Here is a 14,279-nt window from a genome sequence, read left to right as displayed (position 1 = left end):
CACAGTGCCCAAAATAAAAAAGAAGCTGTCACATATCAAAGTCGCCGTGAAAAGGCAAGTTGTAGCCCACTGTCTGAGTGTCATATGAAAGCTTATTAGGGTAAAGAGAAAAAAAGGGCACACAGTAGGAAAAAAGCACGAAATGTCAACTTCAATCTCGAAATTTCCACTTTAATTACATAGTTTATTTTGTCTTTAAAGTAGAACATCATAAACTTCATCTTAAAATCGTTTAATTAACCAGTTTCTCAAATCACATCATAAGTAGCACGTTAAATACTTTGTTTTGTATTTGATCTTTTGCTGTGTGTGTGTGAATCACTATGTGCTTCCGCTTTCTCTTTCTCCGACAAGACACAGAATCCATTACAGTTCGTGATATTACAGCTCTCTGAATAATTAAAATACTGAGATGTATACATGATATCTTTTTCATGACGATAGGAGTTAAAGCATGTTATTAAACAGGGGAACACGGTGCGTGACTGTGCGCGACCTTTCAATGAAATTATTGTAGCAGTACTGTCTCTTTCAAATGTACTAACCTCCAATTCCTGTGCTTACTTTTCTTTCTCCAAATACCCAATCGCCACACAATCAGCTCTGTAATAGACGTTAAGCCATCTGTAAGCTTACAACGACGATTCTTGAAAACTTTTAAGGAACATTGAAATATCTTGGTAGTACATGTTTAATCATTCTATCCATCTATCCTTCCAGTGTCGCGTCATCATCAGTAAATATACAGCACGAGGCAGGCACAATCCCTGAACTAGCTAGCACTGCAGAACTGTGTCCTCACATGTTTAATTATTAACAATATTTTGCTGCATTTCATTTTAAAAATGATATCATCATCATATGTAAATACGTGCTTTATAACGTGGCACAGGTTGTGAAATATTTTAACTGTAGTGCAAGTTTACAGTGAGGTGATTGTACTTATAAGTACAAATAATTCTACAAGGAGCAATTGATTGAGTGCGTTTATAGTTCTTGGGATGAAACTGGTTCTGAACCGTGAGGTCTGTATAGGAAAGGCTTTAAAACGTTTTGCTGTGGCTGAACGGCAAGCGTGTGCTTGATGCTATATCCCGATAATTCTCTTTCCGATCAGCTGCTGCTGTGATTCTCCACTCAGATACAGTGATATAAATACTCCGAGTGGTGCATTGAGAGTAATATGGAAAAAGATGATCCACTGTGGCAACTCCTAACGGAAGCAACTGAAAGAAAAAAAAAAAAGGTGCAGTGAGAGTAACAACGTTAAAGCAGTTATGATATTTGGAATACTATGGCTATTCTCTGGACCATTATATTGTTACAAGTTAATTACAATCAGATGCATTACACTAATAAACAATATGCGGTTAGTTTCAGTGTACTTATAAAGCCTCGGCAGGAATGTGGATCTAAGAAATAAAGAGTAACCACGCAGGAACAGTAGCACTGCTTTGACGCTGGGTGCCGCCAGTCTGCAAAACCGAGAGAAGAACTTGCGTACAACAGGGAATGAGGTACCGTGGAAAAGTGTGTGGCTTTACGCCAAGTGTAGGTTTTATACATCGCGATTTTAAGTGGAAACGTTCTTACCAACATTTCTGTGGGTACGCACCATTTATACATGAGACCCCAGGTGTATACATTTTTTTATATGTATATAGTTGCTGAACATTCCCATAATCAGCATTCTGCATTGATATAATTAATTTATAGCGTTTATCCTTGTATTGTTATGCAACATTAATTGGTGTTGCACTCCAGCACTGTGCGTGTCTACTACTTCTATGAGGGCTCCAGACGTGATGTGAGAGCTGAAGGGGAGTAAAAGAGAGAGAGAAGATGAGTCCCTGTTTTTTTATTTTTTTTGCTGTGTAAGGTATTTTTTTGTTATTTTTGGAAATAAATTTTGTGTAAGGTAATTTTTTTTTTTAACATTAATTATAGTTATATTTGTGTAAATGAAGATACCGTGTGAACACTGAAGAGGAGTAAAAGAGTGACAGAAGTTCATTCTGTGTGCGACACCCTTTTTTTTTTTTGCTTTGTGTTAGAATAAAGAATTGCCATTTCTTTCAACCCACACGACACGCAATTCAGGAAACTGTCAGCAATGCAGGAACCGGTCAGCTAAACTTGCACCTATGCATTAAACATGTCAGCTAAATAACAGACCTTTCCTGCTTTCTGAAAACACTACTCCATTGCAGACATCTAAAATTACACTTACTAAATTAGCAGTCTGCACTGCTCTTACACAATTTCTACAACCAATATTTGCACTAGACTTCCTCTAACATCTGTACTGCACATGCCACATAGCCATTCATTTCACAAATAGTGCTCTACAAAATAAATGACTGACCGAATAATATCAGTTACAGCTCAGCTGCGGTGGGCTGGCGCCCTGCCTGGGGTTTGTTTCCTGCCTTGCGCCCTGTGTTGGCTGGGATTGGCTCCAGCAGACCCCCGTGACCCTGTAGTTAGGATATTGCGGGTTGGATAATGGATGGATGGATGGCTGCACAGTTATACAGTGGCTACCACTGCTGCCTCTTACATACACTGTCCTGGGTTAAAACCTCACAGTTGATCCTTTTTGTTGCTAAGTTTTCATTTTCTCTGTGTGTTCTGGTTTTCATCCTAAACACTCAAAGACATACAAGTTTGGTTATTCAACTACTCCAAAAAGTGAGGTATAAGAGCGTGTAGGCCTTGAAGTGGACTTGTACATTGTCAAGTACTGGTTCCTATTTTGCAGCTTGCGCTGATCAGTTAGCCTCCAGAACCCAACAATTTTGAATTGGATTGTGTATGTAGGTATGTACTGTATATGTGTAAGTATCACTATTTCAATTCAAATATACTGCTCAAAAAAATTAATGGAACACTTTTTAATCAGAGTGTAGCATCAAGTCAATAAAACTTCTGGGATATTAATCAGGTCAGCTAAGTAGCAGAGATGGTTGTTAATCTGATTCAGTTGCTTTGGTGTTAATGAAATTAACAACAGGTGCACTAGAGGGGCAACAATGAGATGACCCTCAAAACTGGAATGAATGGTTTAACAACAACAACAACATTTATTTATATAGCACATTTTTATACAAACAGTAGCTCAAAGTGCTTTACATAATAAAGAATAGAAAAATAAAAGACACGATAAGAAAATAAAATAAGTCAACATTAATTAACATAGAATAAGAGTAAGGTCCAATGGCCAGGGTGGACAGAAAAAACAAACAAAAAAAAAAAAACTCCAGATGGCTGGAGAAAAAAATAAAATCTGTAGGGATTCCAGACCATTAGAATGCCCAGTCCCCACTGGAGGCCCCTATCATTTTTCCCTCCTCATCTTTTCTGACTGTTTTTTTCACTAGTTTTGCATTTGGCTATGGTCAGTGTCACTATTAGTAGCATGAGGCGATACCTGGACCCTACAGAGGTTGCACAGGTAGTCCAACTTCTCCAGGATGGCACATTAATAAGTGCCATTGCTAGAAGGTTTGCAGTGTTTCCCAACACAGTCCCAAGGGTATAGAGGAGATTCCAGGTGACAGGCAGTTAGTTACTCTAGGAGAGATGGACAGGGTCGTAGAAGGTCCTTAACCCATCAGCAAGACAGTATTTGCTCATTTGGGCAAGGAGGAACAGGATGAGCACTGCCAGAGTCCTATAAATGAGCTCCAGCAGCCCACTGGTTTGAATGTTTCTGACCAAACATTCATAAACAGACTTCATGAGGGTGACCCGAGGGACCAACATCCTCTAGTGGGCCTTGCACTCACTGCAAGAATACTAGAATTGGCAGGTCCATCACTGGTGGATGACCAGTGGAACGACCCGATTATGTCAGGCATGCATACAAGCATGTGGGGCCATATAAACTACTGAGTATGATTTTGAGTTGCTGCAATGAAATTTCAGCAAAATGGACTAGCCTGCCGCATCATTTTTTCACTTTGATTTTTGAGGGCGTCTTTGAATTCTGCCCTCTGTAGGTTGATAATTTTCATTTCCATCAAACAATGAGGCATCCTTTCATTCCTAACAGATTACCTAGTCCATGTCAGTATAGATATCCAGCATGATTTTTTCCTATTGAGATCTGATGTGTTTTCAAAGTTCCTTTAATTGTTTTGAGCAGTTCATAATAACTTTGCTAACGTATACTTATGGAAACTGATGGTGAAATTAAAGAACATTCTTGTGTATTCAATAGAGAGCCATGGGAAAATTGCAACTGACAACATGTTCCAATTGTAAAAGCATAGACACTGTACTTGTCCTTTGTACACTATGACTCATCGTCAATTCCTTTTCCTATAAATGTATTCTACTATATTATTAAATTATATAACCACATACACCACGAATCTGCACTAGTGGCTCAGTTTTAGTCTCTCCCTTTTTTAAGGGGATTCAGAGGCTTAACGTTCTGGTTGAAATGAAAAGAAAACTAGGTAATACAGAATAATCATCACATCTGAACTAAAGATGGTTTCTCCAGTTATAGCATGCATACATTTGATATTTAGATTTGCATGTTATTTATTTTTAATTTGAAGTGGTAACATATAGATTTTTTATTTTAATTGCTCTCTTCAGTTGTCTGTGTCTGCTGTGTCTTTCTGCCATGTATTGTTCAACTCTATTGGTGTTGTATGTTCCAGTACCAATGGGACTTACAAAAAATGCTCTTATCGTACTTTAAGTAATAGTGATAACAAATTATACAGTGAAGGTACATAAGATGACTCAAATGAAGTAAACTGTTACAACTGAACACTACTAGTCAAAAGCAAAAACAGGTTAAAATTCCTTTATAATTTGGACTATACCTTTGTGTGGAGAAGACCACCCACATTTCAATACTGAAGGAAAGTGATCTGGGATGGCAGCACTGGCTACAAGAAATTCTGTTACATATACATGTTCACTATCATCAAGCTAGACATAGCTGAAACAACGTTTTCATTATCGTGTCATCTGATTTCTTTACACAGGTAAGTTTGCAGTCATATAATATGTTGTATAGGCCAAACTGGCTCTGGTGCATTTGTTTTCTGTTACCTGCATACGTAAAATAAAAAGATACAATATATCACATTCTGTGTTTGTCCTAATCTCAGAATTACATAACCTGACAAAATTAGAGGATTATTAAATATCTGATATTTGCAAACCATAAATTTGAATTAGAAGTATCCAACAGGGTTGTGACAAAAAAATGTAATATGGAGGAAGAAATTACATAAGTAGCGAGGAAGCACATGGCTCTCAATATGAAACATGTATGCTGTGAGACATGCCCGAATACCACCAGACAGACACCGCATCTTTATAAAAAGCTTGTTTTATTTTCTTCCCAAACATACAGTCCCGCACAGTACACTGGGCTCCTCGCACCAGTCACCACTCCTCCGGGCTTCTCTTACTCTGTCCCTTGGACCGCCTTTCCTCTCTCCACGGGAGCCTCGTCCCGCTCCCACTCCCGACTCTAGCACCCAGACGGTAAGAAGGCGGGCCCTTTTATTCTCACCCGGATGTGGTCCAGGTGCTCCCTCCGACGTCACTTCCTGGTGTGGTGGAAGAGCACTCGGAAGCACTCTGGGCATCCCTGGAGGGTAACTCCTCCATCTTCCCGGGTGTGGCGGAAGTACATCAGTCCCAGGTCCTCTGAGACTCAGGGCACCCCCTGGTGGTGGCCATGGGTCCCAATAGGCGTAAGCCTCCTTGTTCTTCTCCCGTGGTCCTCCTCTGATCTAGGGTGGGTTGCCCCCTCATGGCCCGGAGGATGTACATACCACCTTCCGGTCATTCCAGGCGTCCTGGCCAGGTCGCAGCCCCAGCGACTCGCCACAATGCATATAGATTTTTCCACATGGAAAATAAGACTGATTTTTTTTTTTTTTTAATGAGAAAGATATGCCACAGTGGTTTAAACTCCATTAAATAGAAAACCAACATAAAGCCACCAATGATTAATCAAGTGTTCCCATGTTGAAAATAATAAAGGACAATAATATACTAAATATACAGTCAATACAGTCAAAACTGTTGAAGAAGGCAGGCTCTATTGTAGACACAGAGCTGGACAGTTTGACATCCGCGGCAGAGCGACGGGCACTGAGCAGGCTCCTGTCAATCGTGGAGAATCCACTGCATCCACTAAACAGTATCATCTCCAGACAGAGGAGCAGCTTCAGCGACAGACTGCTGTCACTGTCCTGCTCCACTGAAAGACTGAGGAGATCGTTCCTCCCCCACACTGTGCGACTCTTCAATTCCACCCGTGGGGCGGGTAAACGTTAACATTATACAAAGTTATTGTTTGTTATACCTGCATTTTTATCACTCTTTAATTTAATATTGCTTTTATTTCATCAGTATGCTGCTTCTGGAGTGTGTGAATTTCCCCTTAGGATTAATAAAGTATCTATCTATCTATTTAATACGTGAGGTAGTGCTGCCATAGCTATGAGATCTACAAGTAAGAATGTGTGTTCTAGCTCACAGAGTAAATTTATATACACATTTTACAACCAAGCGGTATGCCTAAATTTGTTTTCACTTAATACAGAGAGGATGAAGCAAAATTAGACAGTATGTTAGCAAAATAAGAAAAGTTGTTCAACTTCATTGCTCAATGACCATGGGTGCCCCTTCTAATATTAATTTGTAAAGACCTATAAAGGAATAACAATCAAATACAGAGTACTGCTTTAAGTTACATTTCCTTTACAACTCACAAAGCTTAAAGTTTAGACTATGAACCTACCTATTACACAGATTTATTTAATTAGACCAGTGCTTTTATGCCAATTTGAAGATGTTCACTTATGCAAACAAGTTATTATTACTTTAAAATAAAAATTTAATTTAAGACAAAATAAAAGGAAAGTAAATTAATTTTATATTCCTTGGAAGCTTAATGGAATAGGCTGTATTAAGAATAAATCAGCTGCGATAACATTTACACTACAAACCAAACTAAAAGATTCTTAGGACAATATGTACCAAAGGAAAATAATAATGTGTATCCATTTACTCACTAAAAAAAATTGTTTGGGATAGGTGGATGTTAAAAAAATGCATTATTATTTTGGGAGTTTACAAAATATACTCTGTAAAAAGAAAAACGCTTTCTATTTACTTTCAAAAGATCTAACAAATGAATATTAAACTAAATTAGAATGCTTTCCCTAGACTTCAATACAACATAAATTTTATTGTGAGGTTTACACACCATTCTGAGCTATCATGCCATATACATTATAATAAAATTGATGAGAACCTATTTATGGGTGAAAAAGAGGTATGTCACACACAATCTATTCTTGCTTTAACATTGTGTCATCTTTTTGATTTCAGGCACATTTAAAATGTTGTTTGATCCTTGTTTCATTGTTCATCTCTTCATCAGTACCTGAACTTGGCAGCATTAGAAAATTACTACTCTATCCTGGAGGCATTGCTAGTTTATTGTAGGGTATACACATGCACACATGCACACAACCACACCGGGCAAATTTAATGTTGCCAGTTAACCTAACATGCTTGTGTTTGGGATGTGAGAGGAAATTGGAGTACCCCAAGAAAAACCCACACAGATACCCATATGAATAGTAACTGGTGTGAGTTTTGAGTACAGTAGTGAGGAAGCTGAGCTAAACACTGCACCACCATACCTGTTGCACTGTACTGTTGTTAATTATTTTGTGATAGTGGCATGTTGATCACTATGAAAGATAATATTAATGAACTTAATTATTATTAATAACAAATATTGTATTTTTTAAACACCCAATAAATTTTCTTAATGTGCTTAGTCTGATAAAAGGAGAAGGGGTGTAGGAACCAACTCAGAACAAAAGACACAAGAAAGAAGCCAACTTCTTGGGCTACTAGGGCTCACAGAGTATACTTCAGCTGAATAGAGCAACTGTCCAGGTACCTAGAAGGTTTGTAAAAGCTATAAGATATTACTGGACAGTCAAATATACAAATTATTAGTATTATTGGTTCATCAGCTGCCATTCCACATGTGCTTCATAACAGGTCATCCACCTGAAGCTAATCATGTTTGGGCCTGGGCATAAGACTTGGATGGGAGACTATCTATGAAAAGCTTGTGTTGCAGCTGGAAGAGGCCTTGGTGAGACACTTACCCTTTGCTCTGTATGTGGATCCTAATGCCCCAGTGCAGGGATGGGGATACTGTGCTTTAAATATTGTGCCACTGTTTAGATGGGACATAAAACCAAGGTCCTGACTCTCTATGGTCATTAGAGATCCCTGGGCATCTTTTGAAAAGGCTAGGATTTATCCCAATGTCCTGGCTAAATTGCCCTCCATGGCCTAGTCATTCTGGCACCCCCTGTCTCCAATTGGCTACCTCTCTCTCTCTCTCGCCACATCACCACCAAATAGCTAATGTGTGTTGAATGTACTGGGGCAATGATGACTGCTGTTGCATTATCCAGGTGGGTGCTGCACATTGGTGGTGGTTGAAGAGGTTCCTCTCTGTCTTAAAATGCTTTAAGCGCTATTTAAATAATAATAATCATTCACATTTATATAGATAAATATAATTATTATTAGTTATTATTCTACCAACTGTTTACTTTCAAAGATTATAAAATTGAAAACCAACACCACACAGCATCTTTCCCTTACAATCTTTTCATTTTAAAAAAGGAAATTGATAATTTTCTGGACAGTGGATAAATAAATTAGTTAAAAAGTTAAATTAAATTGTGCAATGGGTATATATGGGCGGCACGGTGGCGCAGTGGTAGCGCTGCTGCCTCGCAGTTAGGAGACCCAGGTTCGCTTCCCAGGTCCTCCCTGCATGGAGTTTGCGTGGGTTTCCTCCGGGCGCTCCGGTTTCCTCCCACAATCCAAAGACATGCGGGTTAGGTGGATTGGCGATTCTAAATTGGCCCTAGTGTGTGCTTGGTGTGTCCTGTGGTGGGTTGGCACCCTGCCCAGGATTGGTTCCTGCCTTGTGCCCTGTGTTGGCTGGGATTGGCTCCAGCAGACACCCGTGACCCTGTATTCGGATTCAGCGGGTTAGAAAATGGATGGATGGATGAATGGGTATATATTTCTCAAAGAATGAAAAACCACAAATACCCTGATAAATTACTTATGGATGTTAATGTATATTACACCTATGTATGTTACAATATAGTCTTAGACTAAATAAAAAAAATAATAAGCAAAACAGGATATGCATGACAACCTCAAGTACATATAGTACAGTATATGATATTTACTTATGTCACACAATAGCTAATTTAGATCTATTCATGGTGTATTGTTTTAAGATCTCCAGTACTTCCAAACAGTTACACAATAGCTCAAATCTGAGCACAGTAGCTGCTGTAAAGTCAATTCATAAATGGCTCTACATAAGTTAATTTTATAAGATTACCTACTGAATAGTGGAGCACTTCCTATATTCGGCTGCCTCAACTGGTCTTTTTTTATTTTCTAAAATGTTGCACAAATATTTTATAAAGCAAATAGCTCTAGGCAAGTCTAATAAAGCTCATAATCAACTGCATATGCTCAAATGACCCTAAAATCAATCAAGTTTAAAGAGGTTCCGAACAATAGTCTAGCTCTGTTTTACATGAATCAACAGCAGCACCTCTTGTTATATTTAGAATAAAACAGAAGACAGTTCTCCTCTGTGCACATTCTTATGGCTAATTATTACACATGAACAGTCAGATGTATAGTACTGAGGAAAAGATATCTGATTGCATTGTGCACAAAACAAATTCACCCACAATGCCGCTGAAAAAGCTGGTCCAAAGTTTATAAGTGAGTAAGACAGATATTGAAAACAAAGCTTGTTACTGCTTGCCTGTAGAATTAGAGACAGCATAAAAGAACAGAAAATACACATTTAAACTCACTTGGAAAGGCCTCAGCGGAGAAATCAAGTCTATCCTGATCCTGATCCTGGTCAAGAAGGCCCTTGCCATCCTCATTACAAGACCTTGCCTCATCTTCTACAGGAACAACTGTGAAGTTGGTGGGCATTTTTCAGCATGTGCTCTGAGTCTCTCTCTGAGCAAGTTTATCTAACACTGTGAGAAGTTCCTGGTTTCGCCTTTATTGCATAGCTACTATATCTCATGTGACTAATTTAAATAGAAAGTAGTATGCTGGGTCTCCACCCCTTAGGGTGAGCCCTCTGGATGATGTCAGCAGGAAAGCAGAGAAGCGTGCCGTTTTAACATTTGTCCTTATTTTAAAAGAATGAGCATACCAGGATGTTTTAGGACTGTTTTTGTGGTACAAAGTAATAAACGCAGGTCACAGACTGAGAGGAATGAATGTTATAAGGTGGCACTGTTGTTTCACTTGAAGTTTTGGAAAGACTTTTTATGCAGTCAAAAAGGGAATTTGATTAGCTCCATAAGGTTTTTATTCTACAAATGCTGCATAATTAGATTTAAAAAAGAGATACAGTAATTTGGGAATTGAATAGATGTAAAATGTAAATTTGTAGAGATGGATATTAAACAACAATTCTGACTTTCTAAAGCCTATTTTGGTCTCTCCAAGGCTCATTTAAAACATTTCTTTTTTGTTAGACTGAGCTGGCTTGTAATATCTGATCCTGAACATTCTTGCAATATTAACTAACTGTAATACACATAATCAATGTTCCAATGATGTGAAATCTTTAATTCAAAATGTTATTGTTTCAATATTTCAGGATAAAAATTTCCACTGTCTCACTGTTTTGTAAAAAAATGATTAAACACCCACTATATTATTTTATTATTTACCATGTGAGTACTTTTTTTTAGTTAATAACATTTAAAATAATTCATTAGTGTTATTCTGTATTATTATAATGTAAAGAATATAGGGGGAGTAACTCTAGAGAAAAAAAAGAGCGTTATGCCAATATATTGTTCCAATCCTAAATTACTTTGTAATGTAATTTACAAGATACAACATACTTGCTCAATAATTAGATGAAGTGGGACTGATATGGTAATATGAAATTTCAAGGTATTTATTTTTTAATTTGAAACATTTGATTAAATACAGTGTGAAAAAAGTATGTACATCCAGTTCTATAGGGATTTAAGTATGCACTGATTGTTACTGAATTTCAAAATGATACAGTAGCCAAACACTTTAGAACACTATGGATTCAGCAGTGTACCATACAAGTTTAACTAAAAATGTATCATGATCAATTAATCCATCTATGTCTCTGTTTTTTAAAGCAGTACATCTGGCAATACACATCAGATAAATTTAGAAATAATGTTTAACCCCATGACAATCCTATTTGATTAAGCTAGTAACTTCAAATACAGATTACTGTATAATTGCAATATCACCATACACATACCACTTGGCAGTGCCTGGGCCAAAAACGGTTACAGTTACTCTGCCAGTGTGAAAAACTGAACAAAGCATGCTTGATATATTCATTAACATCAAGAGTTTTAGAGTGGTATGTGTCATTTATAACAAAAAATTATTAATCTTTTGTGCAAAGCAGGTACAAACATAAAATGAAAATACTTGAATATAGCACCTTGCCTTGGTAAATGTAACCATTTTTTAGACTACCTTTTCTTGACAGTCTTTAAACACAGAATTTCTCCCCTCAAATTTCCATATACATTTTCTTTTTCTTAATCCTTTCTTTCCTTCCACGCAATAATGTATATTGCAACCTGATACTTTATAGCACCATGGTTCAAAAACTCTAAAGTGAACTATGCTAGTATTAATCATCTCAGGTTTAATGCTAGTCAAGACAGGGCCTTGACAGATCACTCTGTTTGTATGTATAGTTTTTAATTACAGTCTGAATTCAATTTTACAAATCAAGGCTCCAGATTGTATTTGAATTACATTTTGCTTTTCTTCCAAAGTTTAAACAAACAACAATCAGTCAATCATGCTAGTCAGTCAGTGCAGGCAGGAAAAAAAACAGACAATTAAGTCCAGACAACCAAAAAATACTATAAATGCCCAATGGATTTTTAACAATATGTCAGGTGCAGATAGATTCTTAAAGCTATCATTGTGTTTACAAATGTGAAATTTGAAATTCAGGTTTTTACCTTTTTTTGTAATACAGTACATATTCTCATAAACTCCAAATATTACTATGAATTTCAAACTGCTGACAGAAATGCTAACCAATAAATGCAGACGATTGCTCAGTGACAACATTTTAGGCTGTGAAACAGGGCTGGAAATGTCCCCTTTCACTGTAGTGAAACAATTCTTGCATAAAAAGGCTGTCCAATTATAATGAATTTATCAAGGAATAAATAAAGTTTTTAGAATTATGTTCTATACTATAGCAGTTTAAGCCGGTACTTAATCTGCAAACAAGCAACAGGTATCAATAATTCACATTATGTAGATTTGTTTATTTTAAACAACATGAAACATCTAAGTTAGTAAAAATTGGACAATTTACTCTAAATAAAACTTGAGCAAAAGCAGTTTAAAGTGGAAAACTTAAAATGCTTCCCGAATACAAAATCAAAATGAGAGCCGTTTTGAAAACTGGGAGCAGTTTTCTATACAGTGAAGAATCATATAAACATACCTCTGACTTGTTTAGCCTCCTCAGTTATTTTTGTAAATTTGTGGGATTTTCATTAAAAACTTCAGCAACAGAACAAAATCAAGGTTTTTCAAATGCATTCAGTGGTTGGCTTCTGCTATTATAAATGCATCTATGGTTATCAACATTTTTGCAAATAAAAACATCTATATGAAACCTGTTGTACTGTGTTAGCCATTATGAAAGTAGTGAGAAGTCAAGCAAAATGACACCTTTTAATGGCTAACTATAAAGATTACAATATGCAAGCTTTTGATGCAACTCAGGCCCCTTCTTCTGGTAAGATACATCTTGCCAGTTATTAGATTAAACACTTCAGTGACATTTCAAAAAAATTCATCCTTCCATTTATCCATTTTGTAATATGAACTATCAGTGTTATTATGGCAACATGCCACCTTGTATTAATTGTATTGCTCATCAAAAAAAAAAAAAAAAAATCTAAAAAATTGAAAATGTGTGCCAAATAGTTGGGGAAAAAAAAAGGAAAACCGATAATCTGTAAACAAGAACACTATACAAGTTTTAAAAATTATTGCAATAATTTGATATTGCAATAATGACAATAAATTATATTTATTGCAAACTTTGCAATAAATATCCATCTCTCTAAATTTTGAATCTGCTTTCCCTACAAGGTTGTGGGGAACCAGCACCTACCACGCTAGCTTTAAGAACAACGCAATAAGAAACTCAATTTAGCAAGTCTGTTCACTTTATGCAATTTTAATATGTTATTTAAAATAAAGCAAAATCAAATTTGAACACAACTCAAATTACGACTGACTGGGGCCCTTAAATTATTTTTAACATATTAGAAATGAATACTGAGTTAAATCGGGAAAGAAAATTAGTAAAAGTGATGCTCAGAAGAACCTTTTTAGTAATGTTATTTTATAAGAGCAATAAAGTGCAGAAGCATTGGAGGAACTGATAAAACTAATCTGCTTCCAAGACTTCTTTTTTCTATATTCGCTCAAGTTGTGTTGATTTTGTTAGCTCCACAGTATGCAAAATATCTTCAAGTACTGCAGAATTAAATGTAAATATGCCTGCAATCTAACGTTTGCATTTTATTACTTACAGTCAGTTACATTCATTCTTTTAGAACAATTTTATTTGCTTTTGTTTATTCCCAACAAACGCTGTTTCAAAGACTAATTTAGAAATAAATAACTTATCAGATAAGAATACAATTGCTTAAGGGAAAATGATAAGACAAAAAACAATCTATTTGTAAAAGCAGTTTTAGAAGGAAATTAGTAGGGTAGGAAATGTTTTGTTCTGCCTTGACCTTTTACTGTTCATGTTTTTTAAATGTAAACTTACTGATAATGAAAAAGCCAAGAAGGGAATCATCATCATCATCATCAGTACAGGGTAACCCACTTTTTTAAGAAGTAAATGTTCTAGGACATTTCAATACATTCAATAGTACATTCAAATGTACTCTTAGAAATATATAGATTTCCTAATTCTCACTTTTATATTATGTAGTTTCTCTAATTAGCATATACAAATATTACAAAAAACCATCAATATAAGCATGATGAAGAGGTATTATTTGAATAATGTAACAGTCAAACAGACAGTTAAGTAACTACAAGTACTTTCTTACTTCAGTTCCTTGCAGTAACTTACTACCTATGAA

At 36.3% G+C, this 14,279-nt stretch overlaps 1 protein-coding gene across 4 annotated transcripts in view; it reads right to left on the bottom strand.

Annotated features, from left to right (window-relative positions):
• Positions 1–14,279, bottom strand: part of slc12a7b (solute carrier family 12 member 7b) — a 275,222-nt gene that overhangs the window by 147,402 nt on the left and 113,541 nt on the right. Inside the window, exon 1 of one of the 4 annotated variants that reach the window (XM_039753209.1) lies at positions 9,930–10,121. The exons of the other annotated variants lie outside the window; for them this stretch is intronic. Within the exon in view, the coding sequence (XP_039609143.1) occupies positions 9,930–10,056 (127 nt within the window). The 5' untranslated portion in view covers positions 10,057–10,121. Of the gene's footprint in view, positions 1–9,929; positions 10,122–14,279 lie in introns of those variants that run through there. 4 annotated transcript variants of the gene reach the window in all.

Source organism: Polypterus senegalus, chromosome 5 (assembly GCF_016835505.1).
Source record: "Polypterus senegalus isolate Bchr_013 chromosome 5, ASM1683550v1, whole genome shotgun sequence".
Taxonomy (NCBI): Eukaryota; Metazoa; Chordata; class Cladistia; order Polypteriformes; family Polypteridae; genus Polypterus; species Polypterus senegalus.
The sequence above is the reverse complement of the archived record's forward strand: the minus strand, read 5'-3'. Positions and strand labels throughout refer to the sequence as shown.